The sequence below is a fragment of the Carassius auratus genome, unplaced genomic scaffold (genome assembly GCF_003368295.1).
Source record: "Carassius auratus strain Wakin unplaced genomic scaffold, ASM336829v1 scaf_tig00018464, whole genome shotgun sequence".
Lineage (NCBI taxonomy): Eukaryota > Metazoa > Chordata > Actinopteri > Cypriniformes > Cyprinidae > Carassius > Carassius auratus.
The window spans coordinates 62,141-75,696 of NW_020524892.1; the positions used below are offsets into that span (position 1 = coordinate 62,141).

The 13,556-nt window shown below is 35.5% G+C and overlaps 1 protein-coding gene across 1 annotated transcript in view; it reads left to right on the plus strand.

The window, feature by feature from the left end:
• Positions 1-1,567: 1,567 nt before the first annotated feature.
• LOC113076055 (spermatogenesis-associated protein 16-like) overlaps positions 1,568-13,556 on the plus strand; it is a 50,571-nt gene continuing 38,582 nt past the window's right edge. Inside the window, exons 1-2 of the mRNA XM_026248717.1 lie at positions 1,568-2,092; positions 3,021-3,166. Of these exons, the coding sequence (XP_026104502.1) occupies positions 1,568-2,092; positions 3,021-3,166 (671 nt within the window). The remainder of the gene's footprint in view (positions 2,093-3,020; positions 3,167-13,556) is intronic.

Genomic DNA, 13,556 nt, shown 5'->3' on the forward strand with positions numbered 1-13,556 from the left:
ATGTTTTTCTAAAAAGCTTGTTTTAGTTAGTTATTTCATGCTTTAAAAATGGGGTTTGGTGTCATGATCGTGAGTTTGCAAACTTATCACGATATCGTGACTCCAGCTAATGAGAACTGCGCAAGCTTTGGTTCCAGATGATTACAGAGACCATACATGGGACATTTTGGCTTCACTTTTCTACATTTAAATGAAACCAAGGCGCATTGTCCATTAACCATTATATTAGATTTGATATTATCAGGTGTGTCTGTGAGCACACTGGAAGTATTTAAGATTAGATCTGAAAATGCCTTACATTATCAGATAATCTGGGGTTGAACATTGTAAACGACCAAGGTCCTACATAAGATTTTATTTTTTTCAGGGATAAATTGGCCTAAAACTCTTGTAGTCTCAGCCAGCCTGCTTTAAAACATTTATATGGACAAAAACACTCTTTCACCCACCAAGGTAGTAACACACACACACATAAAGATGGCAGAATTTGCAGTCTACTCTTAAAGCAGGAGCTCGGCCCATTGCCAACAGGTGTATACGTCACAGTGACCTTTTCCTAAACACATCTCAAGAGCGGCAGTGAATCAGCACCCCGGCCCTCTACATTATTTAAGTGACTTCTCTAACAGTACACTAACAGCAGCGCTCTTACTGAAGAATAATAGCAGCGAATGTATTAAAGATTCAGCCTGCTTAGAGAATTGAGAACATGTCTTTAAGAGGAGAGCAGGCCTTCATTGGGATGTAAAATGCATTTATTTCCTGGGCTGTTTAGTAACCCACATAGGAATGGGATAGTCTGCAGGTGGGGTAGATTGTAAATTGCTTGTTCATTATTACCAATTCTGAAAGTCCAGTGAAGAAACACACCGAACACATTTCAAATAAAAAAAACAACAACTGAAGAGCAGTGCAATGGAATAAAAAAAAAAAACGTTCTGTGCAAATGGTCCCTAAAAAGTGTTGCATTAAAGGAACAGTCCACCCAGACATTAAAATTTGATGGAAACTAACTCGCCCTCATACTATCAGAGATGTCGTTTTTTTCTTAATCTGAGCATTTGAACTTTAGTATTACATCTCACCAATGGATCATCTGCAGTGAATGGCTGCCATCAAAATGAGAGTTCAAACAGCTATCAAAAACGTCACAATCCACACTGGACAATAATCCAGTCCAGTTTGAAACAATAAACTGCATGTTTGTAAGAAATCCAACAAGATTTTTTTTTTCTTTTTTCAAACCATTGTTTCCAGCTAAAATATGAGTCCTCCACCCATAATATTGTTTTCTTCAGTGAAAAGGTAATCTCATCTGAATCAGGAGAGAAATATGCTCAGGTCGAGCACCATTTACAAGTGCAAACAGTCCAAAATAGCTCACCACAACCAACATGTGGGTAGATTTTAATACAAGAGACAACATGGATGGACTTTTTTTTTATTGGAGGAAGCATTGGTATGGATTATAGACTCTTTTTAATGGATTATTATAAAAAAATAAAAAAAAAATAAAAAAAAAAAAATTGTTAAAACATCTTGGATGAACTATGCTTTTAATTTTAAAATGCCTTTCAGAAACATTGCAGACTCGAATAGAAGCCTGGAACTCCATGGACCAGAGCAGATGGTTTTCCCCAAATACACAGAGCATCCAACAGTCCAGAGAAATCAGCCGGAGGAAAAGGGACAAAACAACAGAAAAAGGAAAAAGACAGGCAGCAGTGCCCCAAAGAGGAGCAAGAAGAATGACACTCGAAGAAAAGATGGATCGCTGGACGACTGTGCAGGAGCAAATAATGAACGAAGCCCCCTTTCTTCGCCCCCTCGCATTTCTCTAAGAGACCTGATGGAGGCTGAGACAAAGTTAGTGTTCGGTGACGAACAGGACATTACCCACAAGTCCCTGGCCTCCACCGCCACACAATTAATGTGTCAAGCGGCTGAAATAGGAGGGCCTCCGAGTGGACCTAATCTCAGCTTTCTGCCTCAAATTGACAAATGGCTCGATGTAGCTTTACAGGACGCCAACTCGTACTACCAACAGAAGAAATATGCCACTGCAGCCAGCCGTTTCACTGCTGCACTAGAGGTACTCAATATTCAAATTATACCACAGGCTGCCCTTCCTACAGACCTTTATCTGTGCATTTAATACACTTATGCACTAGATTGTTTTTAAAATGTGCGTGCACATGCACTCTTATGGGGATCTTAAGGTGTTCGAAGTCATTTTATATGCAGTTGCTATCGGAGCTGTTTGGATCTTCAGAGTGGTTGAAAAAAAAAAAAAAAAAAAAAAAAGAGCCCATCCAGTAGAAGAAATAAGATTGCTTAAAAAAAGTAAAACATTACTTGTAACACTTTTACAAAACTTAAAACATTTTAACAAACCCCATGATCTTAGGTATCATTCATAGAGCAAATGAAGTGATTTATGCATTCGTTTCATATTACATTTTTAATGTTTGAGGCTTGTTCAAATGCCCAACACTAAGCCAATGGAAATAATAATAAAAGAATATAAAAAAAAGATTATAATATATATTCTTATAAAAGAATATAATTTAAACTCTTTAAATGTCATAAATAATAATGTCATACAATATATGAGGTCATTTGAGAAAAAGGTCATCAAGAGAGTGTTTGTACACATTGTAAAGTGAAGAGAACATTTTCCTTTTAATGAAGTGGTATGTTCATAGCGGAGCTGACAGTACATTCAAAAACATTCAGTGCTCAAGGTGAAATTCTTCATATTGTTATGCTTTTTTTATTGCATTACTCAGCTTGGGTCATAGAAATGCATCAAGCTAATTATTATAATATGACAGTGACGTCATGAGTTTGTGGAAACATTTTCATTTATTTCCGTTTTCATTCATTTAAGAAAACACCAATCACATTTTATTTGACAATTGATCAACTAGGTTATAAGCAGGATTATTTTGGTCAACATTTTTCAGTATCTCAGTTAATGCAAGCTACCTTGGATTTCTCCCACCTCTTCTCTCTCTCAGCTATGTTCCAAAGGTGCTGTGTTTGAGAAACCGTTTAACGCTGATTATGAAGACGTTTGTAAAGTTGTCAGCTTTGTTGAGTCCAGAATAGTTGCCTGCTATCTCCAAATGAAGAGGCCTAACCCGGCATTGCTGCACTGCTACAGGTAAATCACACGCAGCACATACCATGAGAATTGTCAGACCCTGAGCCCCTCAAAAATGATGGGTAGTTATTGCATAAGATGGATTTGTTGTGGTTTATAACATAATTTAAAAAGAAGTACACTGCAGTTCACAAGTTTGGAGAAATTGAAATCGCATCATATGGCCCCCTTTAAATTAGTGCCAGATGACAATTTAAATCATGACCAATAGAATCTTAACAATAGGAAAAACTAATAAATTAGTTATAATATGGGCGGGTAACTTAAATGGTGCTGAAATATTGTGTATACTTGTCAGTGGTGGACGAAGTACACAAATCAAGTACTTGAGTAAAAGTACAGATACGAATAATAAAATATTACTCCAGTAAAAGTAAAAGTACTCCTTTTTCAATTTTACTCAAGTGAAAGTACAAAAGTAATCAATTTTGTATGTACTTAAGTAAAAAAGTACTGAAAGATAGATGTTTGCAATTTTATATAGGCTAATTTAATTTTATATTAGCACTTTTTTTTAATCCTACTGCTCAAAATACCTGGGATTTTTTTCCAAAATAACCACTATATGGAGTCAAGATATATTTTTGTTGTTGATATGGACTACGCTTATGAGAGTAATGTTCACTGTGAAGCTTACACTGTGATGTACCTGAGAGAAAACACAGATGATAATCTGATCTTCACCCGTAAGAAAAAAGTATTTTAAAGTTTGTGGTTTTACAGAACACCACAGTTATACATGACAAGATAATAAGGCCTGAAGTTAGGAAGAACATCTTAAGGAAAATATAATTATATTTTCTTAATGATTTTTTTCCTTCTCAAACCTTGTCTGCGGTGTAAAAACACCCCTGGCCAAACGGGGTGCATCTCTTCCCCTCTTTGATAATTACTGTAGTTACCATGTTCTGAACATCACATCCTTTCTTTTCTCCCCAGATGTAATCTATCTATATCTATATCTATATATCTATATATATCTATATCTATATCTATATATCTATATATATCTATATCTATATATATCTATATCTATATCTATATATCTATATCTATATCTGTATATCTCTATATCTATATATCTATCTATCTATCTATCTATCTATATGTGGTTGAATAAAAATATTTGGACATTAAAAATTACCTCAAGTTAGCACCAGAAAGCCTGCTAGACATTTAGCATCAGCTACAATATTTACTTATTTTCAGTACCGTTCTGAATAAACATTCATGTCTGTCTAACGTTACTCGTCTAAAAAAAAAAGCCTCAAATTCAAATATTCATTTATCACCAATTAACTGTTTGACAAACACTTCCTGCTTCGAGATCTGAATTAAAAAAAAAAAATATCAAACATGCTCCGAAGTCCCAATCTGAATCAACCGAGTCGCCAACAGGCTCCGAAGTGCCGATCTGAATCAACCGAGTCGCGAACATGCTCCGAAGTCCCAATCTTAAATCAACCGAGTCGCGAACATGCTCCGAAGTCCCAATCTTAAATCAACCGAGTCGCGAACATGCTCCGAAGTCCCAATCTTAAATCAACCGAGTCGCGAACATGCTCCGAAGTGCCGATCTGAATCAACGGAGTCGCGAACATGCTCCGAAGTGCCGATCGGTATCAATCGAGTCGCGAACATGCTCCGAAGTGCCGATCTGAATCACCCGAGTCGCGAACAGGCTCCGAAGTGCCGATCGGTATCAACCGAGTCGCGAACATGCTCCGAAGTGCCGATCTGAATCAACCGAGTCGCGAACATGCTCCGAAGTCCCGATCTGAATCAACCGAGTCGCGAAAATGCTCCGAAGTCCAGAAGTCCCGATCTGAATCAACCGAGTCGCGAACAGGCTGTGAAGTCCCGATCTGAATCAACCGAGTCGCGAACAGGCTCCGAAGTCCCGATCTGAATCAACCGAGTCGCGAACAGGCTCCGAAGTCCCGATCTGAATCAACAGAGTCGCGAACAGGCTCCGAATTGCCGATGTGAAAACTTCGACCAAAGAATGTAAAAAATAATTCTATTTCTCTAATAACTCTAACTCTACAACTCTATGAAAGACTCAGATCACGTATCTAAAAATAAATCGCTATATTAAAAGAGAGAGGAGTGAAGTTTCCTACCGCTCTGCTGTGTTTGGTCCTCGACGCTCCGCAGCGCGTCTCCGCCCCTCACACGCGCGTTTACAGCGCTAAATGAACCATCTTTGCTAATTATTATACATTTACTTCATTGTCAGCTTCAGGTACTTCATTTATTATTGTTCAATGAACTGTTTGAAACAAAAAAAGGTTGTATTTCAGTAATAATTCTAAATTATCAAAATAAAAAATATAAAATAAATAATAAAAAATATGATTTTCAGTTACAATAATTAATCCTAAATTCCGACATTAATAACTTACTTTTAGCAACATCGGACGCACGCGCTCACAATATCTCACTGTTCTTACTTCTGTAGACTCGCACTAAACGGTTCATTTGAATCAGTGAGTGGTCGACTCCAGAACAGCTGCAATCGGATCATTCTAATTCGTAAACGAATCGTTTGGTCCGATTCGCGATCCGATTTAAAGGTTTATTTTGAAAAGACTCAGTTCGTTCATGATGAATCAGACACCGCTTCTGCGTGTCGGAGCACGTGATATATTATAGGGAGTAACGATATGTTTTATGAAATGTAGTGAAGTTAAAAGTACGATCTTATGCTTTGGAATGTAGTGAAGTAAAAGTAAAAGTTACTCAAAATAAAACTACTTCAGTAAAGTACAGATACTTGAAAAATGTACTTAAGTACAGTAACGAAGTAAAGCTACTCCGTTACTGTCCACCACTGATACTTGTCTAGAATACTATTAAAGTTCATAGAAGACAAAACTTATGTATTGCTGAAAACAATATAATAAGGTGGGTCTGTAAACTCAAAAGTTGCCATGAGAGTTTCATCTAGGTTCAATCAGCAATGTCCGCAAATGATGCGCAACACTCACTCAAAAGCAGATGGATGTTGATTGGTGTGTTTGAGTGTAGTGTGACAGGAGTCATTTTTTAAGTGGACAGTGAGAGTAAAGCCTCCTGACCTCCAGTTAACAGTGTCTGCTGTATCCAGTTAGTCATGGCCCTGTGCTGTTCTCCTTTGCTCCTCCATTAGTGGGAGAGAAAGAGAGAGAGTTTGCGCTTTCTCTGAGCTATAACTCATCCTGACGGCAGCGTACCCTTGAAAAGTTCTGAACGGCTTAAGAAATGAAAGTCTTTGCAGCTCCCTCTACAGACTAGAGGATGAAGGGAACAGGCAAAGCTAACAATAGTAGAGATTTATTAATTCTGCATTAAAACTGTAGTTAAAGTCAATGCGAAATGGGTACCGACAGATCGAGAGTCCAAACAGCTGATAAAAACACCACAATAATATACAAGTAATCCACATGACTTTAGTACATCGATTAACATCTTGTGAAGTGTGTTTATGAGAAACGAATCCATCATTAAGGTGTTTAATCGCCAATATGGTTTTATTCTGTTAAAAAAAAAAAAAAGTAATCTCAGCTGAATCATGAGAGAAATATGCACAATTATTACACCGTTAACAAGCTAAAACAGTTCTAAAACAAATATGTCGGTGGATTTTGAGATGAGAGCACAACAGATGATAGACTTTTCACTGGAAGAAGAATTATGGATTTATGGACTATATTTTGGACGGATACAATGGTTTAAAGGTGACCTATTACGCCCTTTTTACAAGATGTAAAATAAGCCTGTAAATAAGCCAGAGTGTGTATGCAAAGTTTTACCTCAAAATACCACAATGATGATTTTTTTTTTACAGCTTGTTAAAATAGCCACTTTTAGGGTATGAGCCAAAACGCACGTTTTCTGAGGTTGTCCCTTTAAATGCAAGTGAAACCATTACAGACTGGTCGTTCTCACATACTGCAGCCACACAATAGTGTTCAAACTCATTTTTGCATAAGATGGATTTGTTTCTCACAACATTTTCTCCAGAGGAAGCACTGCTATGCATAGAGAAATCAACAGTTTGAAGTCAAAATAGCTTTAAAATGGATTTGTTTCTTACAAACACGCAGCATCTTCTGTACTTGTGATTTATTTTGATGCTTTATCAGCTGGATTTGAACTAATTCTGATGGCACCCATTCACTGCAGAGCAATTGAGGAGCAAGTGGTGTAATTTGTTCAGAACTCATCTTGGATGTCCTGAGGGGACATTTTCAGTCAATTGTAATTTTGGGGTGAACCATTCCTTTCAAAAATTAATTTGACTATTATTAGTTAAATTCTTAAGCAACCTTTATTATCATCGGATTTGGTCAAAAGGCTGGTATTTGGTAACTCATGCCTGCTTTAACATAGAGGCCATGCAATAAAAATAGAAAACATGCTGTAACGTCTGCAGATCTTGTCAGCTCGTGTCCCATCTATCAGTGTTGTTGCTAGCAGTGTGCTACTTAATATTGAAAAAACATATACTGTAAAAGTGTGAAAATATATAAATATAGAAAACGCTTTTCTGTGAGAATGCCCTGGGAATATTAAAAATAATCCTGACATTCAAAACAGTCTGAAAATCATACGCTGGGAAGCTAGGGTGGAAAATCTTTATATATATATATATATATATATATATATATATATATATATATATATATATATATATATATATATATATATATATATATATATATATAGATTATTATAGACTGTTTGGAAGGAAATGAGTTGAGGTAGGAAATATATGTTTAACAAAAGGAGACGGGTTGTCATGGCAACATCATGAACCATATGTAATGCAACTGCAATTCTGTGACTGAAATAAGGTTCTCTAGAAGTCGGTCCACACTACACTATATCAAAAGCACACTCCCTGAAAGCCAATTGGAGAGCAGTTTAAATTGTTCAGGGAAATGCAATTTTAGATGAAACCAAACAAAATAAACATGGGGACATAATTTGGCTAACCTTGTTCCTTTCCTTTTATGTTTCAGAGGCTAAACATATAACATATTTAAAAATATTTGAAATTAATATTTGAATGATTTCTGAAGGATAATAGCCGTGTAATAAATGTAATATTTTTAAAAATTTAAAAATACTGTCATTACTGTCTTTCTCATATAAATGCAAATAGTGGGCATAAGAAACTTCTTTAAAAAAAAAAAAAAAAAAAAAGATAATAATAAATCAACTCCTAACTTTTGTTAGGTAGTGTAGCTAAATCTTCTCTAGGCCAGAGAAAAGGAAATGATAATAACAACAACAACAACAACAAAAACAATAACTAGTGCTGTCAAACGATTATTCGCGATTAATCACATCCAAAATAAAAGTTTTTGTTCACATAATGTGTGTAGTGTGTATATTTATTATGTACATGTAAATACAAACACAATTGTATATGTCATGTTTATATAATAAATATATTTATATATAGAATAAATGTAAATATTTTCAATAAATATCTACCTTTTTCCTGACGTAAAAATGGGCGCTGACATTTGTAAATGAAATCTATGGATTTAGCTTCTGGTCTCATTTGCGTCCGGCTATTTTTAGATGTACAAAACAGTTTGTTTTGCTGCTTGATATTGACAATTGATGTGTCCTATAATATTATTTTAATCTGTTATCTTAATTGAGAACACACTGGTTTGTACTGCAAACACTTTTACCATTTTACTGCAGGTTTTCATTCTCCTCGTTATTTTCCTTTAGCGATAGCTAATGAAAGGGAAGTCTCACCCGTAGATCTACTTCCACGTTGAGGAAAAAGGTGGATACTGTATGGGTGTACTTTTAACATTAAATAAATAACTTTATATAATAATTTTACAGAGTACACACACATAATGTAAAAAAAAAATTAGTTGCAATTAATCGTTTGACAGCGCTATAATAATAATGCATATAAAGTTTAAATGACAAATTTTTCCTGTATTCTGCTTATATATATATATATATATATATATAGATTGGAGTTCTGTGATGTACAGAGTTCTGAAACATTATAATTCCACCATCCAGCTGCTCATCAAAAGCCAATACTGTGACATTTCTGTTCCTGCACACATACAAACACTCCTTCGCGGTCAGCACAGATGTTTTAGAAATACAAATAAACAGCTCTCACACACCTGAATGGTTGAAGACAGGTGCATTGAATACATTACATAATATTTAGAAATAAAAACCATGCATACAGCTACAGCTTGCAAAAAGATCCAATGTTTTTAAAACCGTACATCTGTGATTTAGCCATGTAACCCTTGTCAGCCATCTACTTAGGTTCTAAAGGGCTTGTAATCATGTAACCACAAAGATAAATGGTTTTGGGGAGATCATGATTATCATGAGATTGCCCGCAGCGGTTGATACAGGTATGTTAGACCATGTGAGCAGTGACACAAAGTTGATGGTAAAAACCAAACCAAAGGTATGCCTTATTCTCCCTCTTACAACTATTACATGCATTTGTATTTGCTTCTTTGCGTCTCATTCATTGAAAGGCACAGTGCTTATGAAAACTGATGTGATGCACCACTGAACATGAACTGAAAGGACCTCAACTATGCTTGATTTTTCATACAGTATGTACAGTACAGCACTAAGTCAGCATTCAGGCCCATGTTGAAAATATACAAAGCAAGAAATCTGCCCTTTTTTCCTTTTTTTCCCCTTTTCCTAATTTGATATTTACGTCTCTTTTTTGTTAACTGTAAAAAGAAAAGATAGATATACAGTATGTTAATACAATGTAAAAATAAATCAATGCAAAAAAAAAAAATAAATAAAAAAAAGTTACTTTAAAAGTAATCAAATGTTAATCAAATATTTATTTATTTTTTTTATACGTAATTTACAACCAGCCCCATTGCATTACATTCTGGTAATTTGGCCAAATGAATAACGCAGAGAAATGTTTTTTTCCAAAATGGATCCAGTGAGGAATAGGCGATCTGATGCTCTGAATACGGCTAGCATACTATAAAATCCTTTATGGATTACTCCTTGGCTTGTGCATTTATCTTCCTGTTTCAGTGAAGAAAATAAGGAGAGAATACCTTGGATGTCAATTGTTATCTCTCCATTCTCCTCGTAGGAACCAGCTTTGAGCGCTATGAGAATGTGGGTGGAATCCCATCAAAGACAGCTTTGTTGATTCCTGTCGAACAGATTTTGTATATATTAGCTCCGTGCACAACGAATAAGAACGCAACAACACAATTCAGATAAAAATACAAAGGTAGCTGCTTTTGTATTCCGTGTGATGACAATGCTTCCAGAGCGTTTAAAGTTGTAGGGCTCCGTGTCTCTTCCTGTCATGTACTCAGGTTGGAGGTGCCATTTTCAAATAATGCTCTCTTTAGTCTGTCGCTGTGCGGAACTAAGTTTGTGATCTACAAATAATTATTGTCAGGCTTCTTGAACAACCCCTTAAAGGAGACTAAGGTAAAGGCTGACAGAAAGACATCAAACTGCTTCCTCTCATGACGGATTAGACATTTCAAACTCAAGCCTCAGAGTCTTTTTTTTAACAGTGAATATTGCCGATGCTAATAATAAAGCCAAAACTAGCCTATATTCTATACGTTTGTCACATTTTTAAGAATATGTTCACGTGTATGAATGAACACCTGACCCACATGAATACAACACATTTTCATGCAATAATGTCAACAAACAATGGAGGTAATGCGATCAAGGTTAATATATAAAGGGCATAGTCAAATTGCTAATTAATTGTAAAAGAAAAAAAAGTTGTTGAAGTTAACAGCCTGTCTGGATTACTACACTGATTAACTCATTTAACAATTGTAATAAATTATAAAATGAGTATTGGGAGCAAGCCATTAAGAATTATTATATACTTGATTGTTTTATTTCTATGTTGAGGGTGTGCAGCATTTACAGTACATTCAAACGGCAATTCAGCGACACAGAATGTAGGCCAAATCTCAAACTTTAGGAATTAAAAAGGTATTCTCTAACTCCAGAAATGTGTTTCTTATCAAGCATATATTGATCACAATTATTTACATGTTATGGCCAACATTCGCATTTTAATTACAATCATAAAAATATTATATTTTGTCTAAATAAATACAAAAATAAAAATTTACATGATGTTTATATAATTTAAATGACCAAATCTTGATTTATAGAAGAATGCAAACTTTTGTGCAATCAGGGTCACAAAAGAGGGGGAGGGGAGATGATTTAGGCCAAATTCAACATACTCAGTTTAAATATACTAAATGCAAACTCAAATTTAGTGTTTTAAATTTGAGAAAAGCCCCCAAAAAGTCAATATCCTCATATAAATCAAGCTCAAACCATTGACAAAATCTGTAAAATAATCAACAAGTAAAGCTTCAACTAAAACTCACTGCAGGAGACAAACGGTGTGTTCCAAACGGGATATATCTCCCTCTGAAGGGCACTTCGGCATGAAAACAATCATGGCCGCCATATTGAAGGGTTGTTCCAAACCGAAGTGCTCAAAACTGGCCACTTCAAAAGGCCCTTCAGAATGAAGGATTTCGAAGGGTACAGCTGATGGAAACTTCAGGCTACCATGATCCTTTGCGCAGATTCTTTGCATGATGACGGTGCCTACACGTGGGCACATGATGATGATGCAGAAGGGCACTTCAAGAAACAGTTGTTTGGTTTCCTACACCCTACAACCCTTCGGAGTGAGAGCCTTCCGAATGAAACACAGGGGAACATAAGGATATTTATCAGCTAATTAGGTAACAAGCCACAGGTGAATATAATCACAAAGATTATAGAGACACAAACATCCAGAAAAAGAAGACTTCAAAATAAATTCATGACCACCAATTTCAAAATAAAAGACAAAAAAAGATATGAAAATGAAAGAAAGATCCTCTTTCAACTGACACAGTTTTGTCAAAGCAAAAACAATTTGTATTACATGCTGCAAATTTCAGTGCGTCAGAGCCACATTTTCTCTAATCTGACCTCTGTGCCAACTCACCTCTATCTATATTGTTGTTTCCACTCTTAAAATTCACAGATGGATCACTTATAAAAAATGTATAATGGACATTTCTATTAATTATTAAAATGGCTTTCTGTCATCGCCTCCCGGCCTGGTTGAGGTCAGGAGTGCAGCTGGTGAGGAGGTCTTAAAAACAATGCAGTACTTTTCTACTGTCAAACAGAACGCTGACAAAAATAAAAACTTTTCTAATGTTAATATGATATGATAGTTTGGCAATATCATAAAAAAGAGTGCTATTTATTTCTCAAGTATCTGCACTATTGTATCTGTTCATTAAACAAGGAGTTAAAATTTGTACATTTTAGATTGTGAGTATAGTAATATTGTGAGTATAGTATGTTTTTGCTCAATTTTGCCAATGAAAATAGTTTCGGACAAAACCACAACAGAACAACACACAGTGCTGTTTTGTTAATGAAAATCAAAATCAATTTTCAAATCAAGTGAGTCAGTGATTCAATGACTCATTCATGAGGACAGTCAGGCCCCGTTCCAAATGGTGCACTTCATGTGCACTCGCAGACTTACAATGGCCTGCTCGTGTCAATTAAATCCACGAGACCATAGGATGTCACAGTTGTCACATTTGTCATTTTAGCTTTCAGCAGGGTGCTCGCAAGCACCTCCTTTGCTGCCCTTGAAGCACAATCCTACCCAACAGTCGAGCAGCATTTTGTCATGAAAGTGTGGACTTAGAGGAAGACCGCAAGGGTTTAGGGAGCAATTTAGGACAGGACCTCACTTGCGTCATTTATGAATGAATCAAACATGTGAACGATTCGTTTGAATTAATGAGTGACAGAAAAACTCATTCAAATCATTGCCACCACCTACTGACCGTTTTAGTTTCATGTTGAGATAATAATTTAATCTTTTAAACTTTAAATTTCATTTTTAAAAAAACAACAACAACAACAACAAAAAATGCCCATTTAAAACATATTAAAAACATAGCAGGTCTAATTGTTGAACATTCTGTATAAATATACCACTTCAGAAGTAGATTTTATGGTAAACCAGTCTGTTTTTTTTTTTTGTTTTTTTTACAATATTATTCAATACTTTTTTTTTTTTCATTTAACACAATAATGACTTTAAATTATCATTGGGGGGGGGGGGGGCAATTTCTCAGCCCAAATTGATTGTGATTTAGATTAAACAGCATATTATGTAATAATTAAGATTAATTGATAGCGCTAATTTTAATCTATTAAAATTAACTACAAAGCCCTTTCCTAAGAGACAACCTCTTCCAATCTATATACTGCCAGATGGCCCCTTCTTATCTAAATTGCCATTTCTTGGCCAGAATATGTTGCAGTCATGAAGTCAATTACTGGCTTA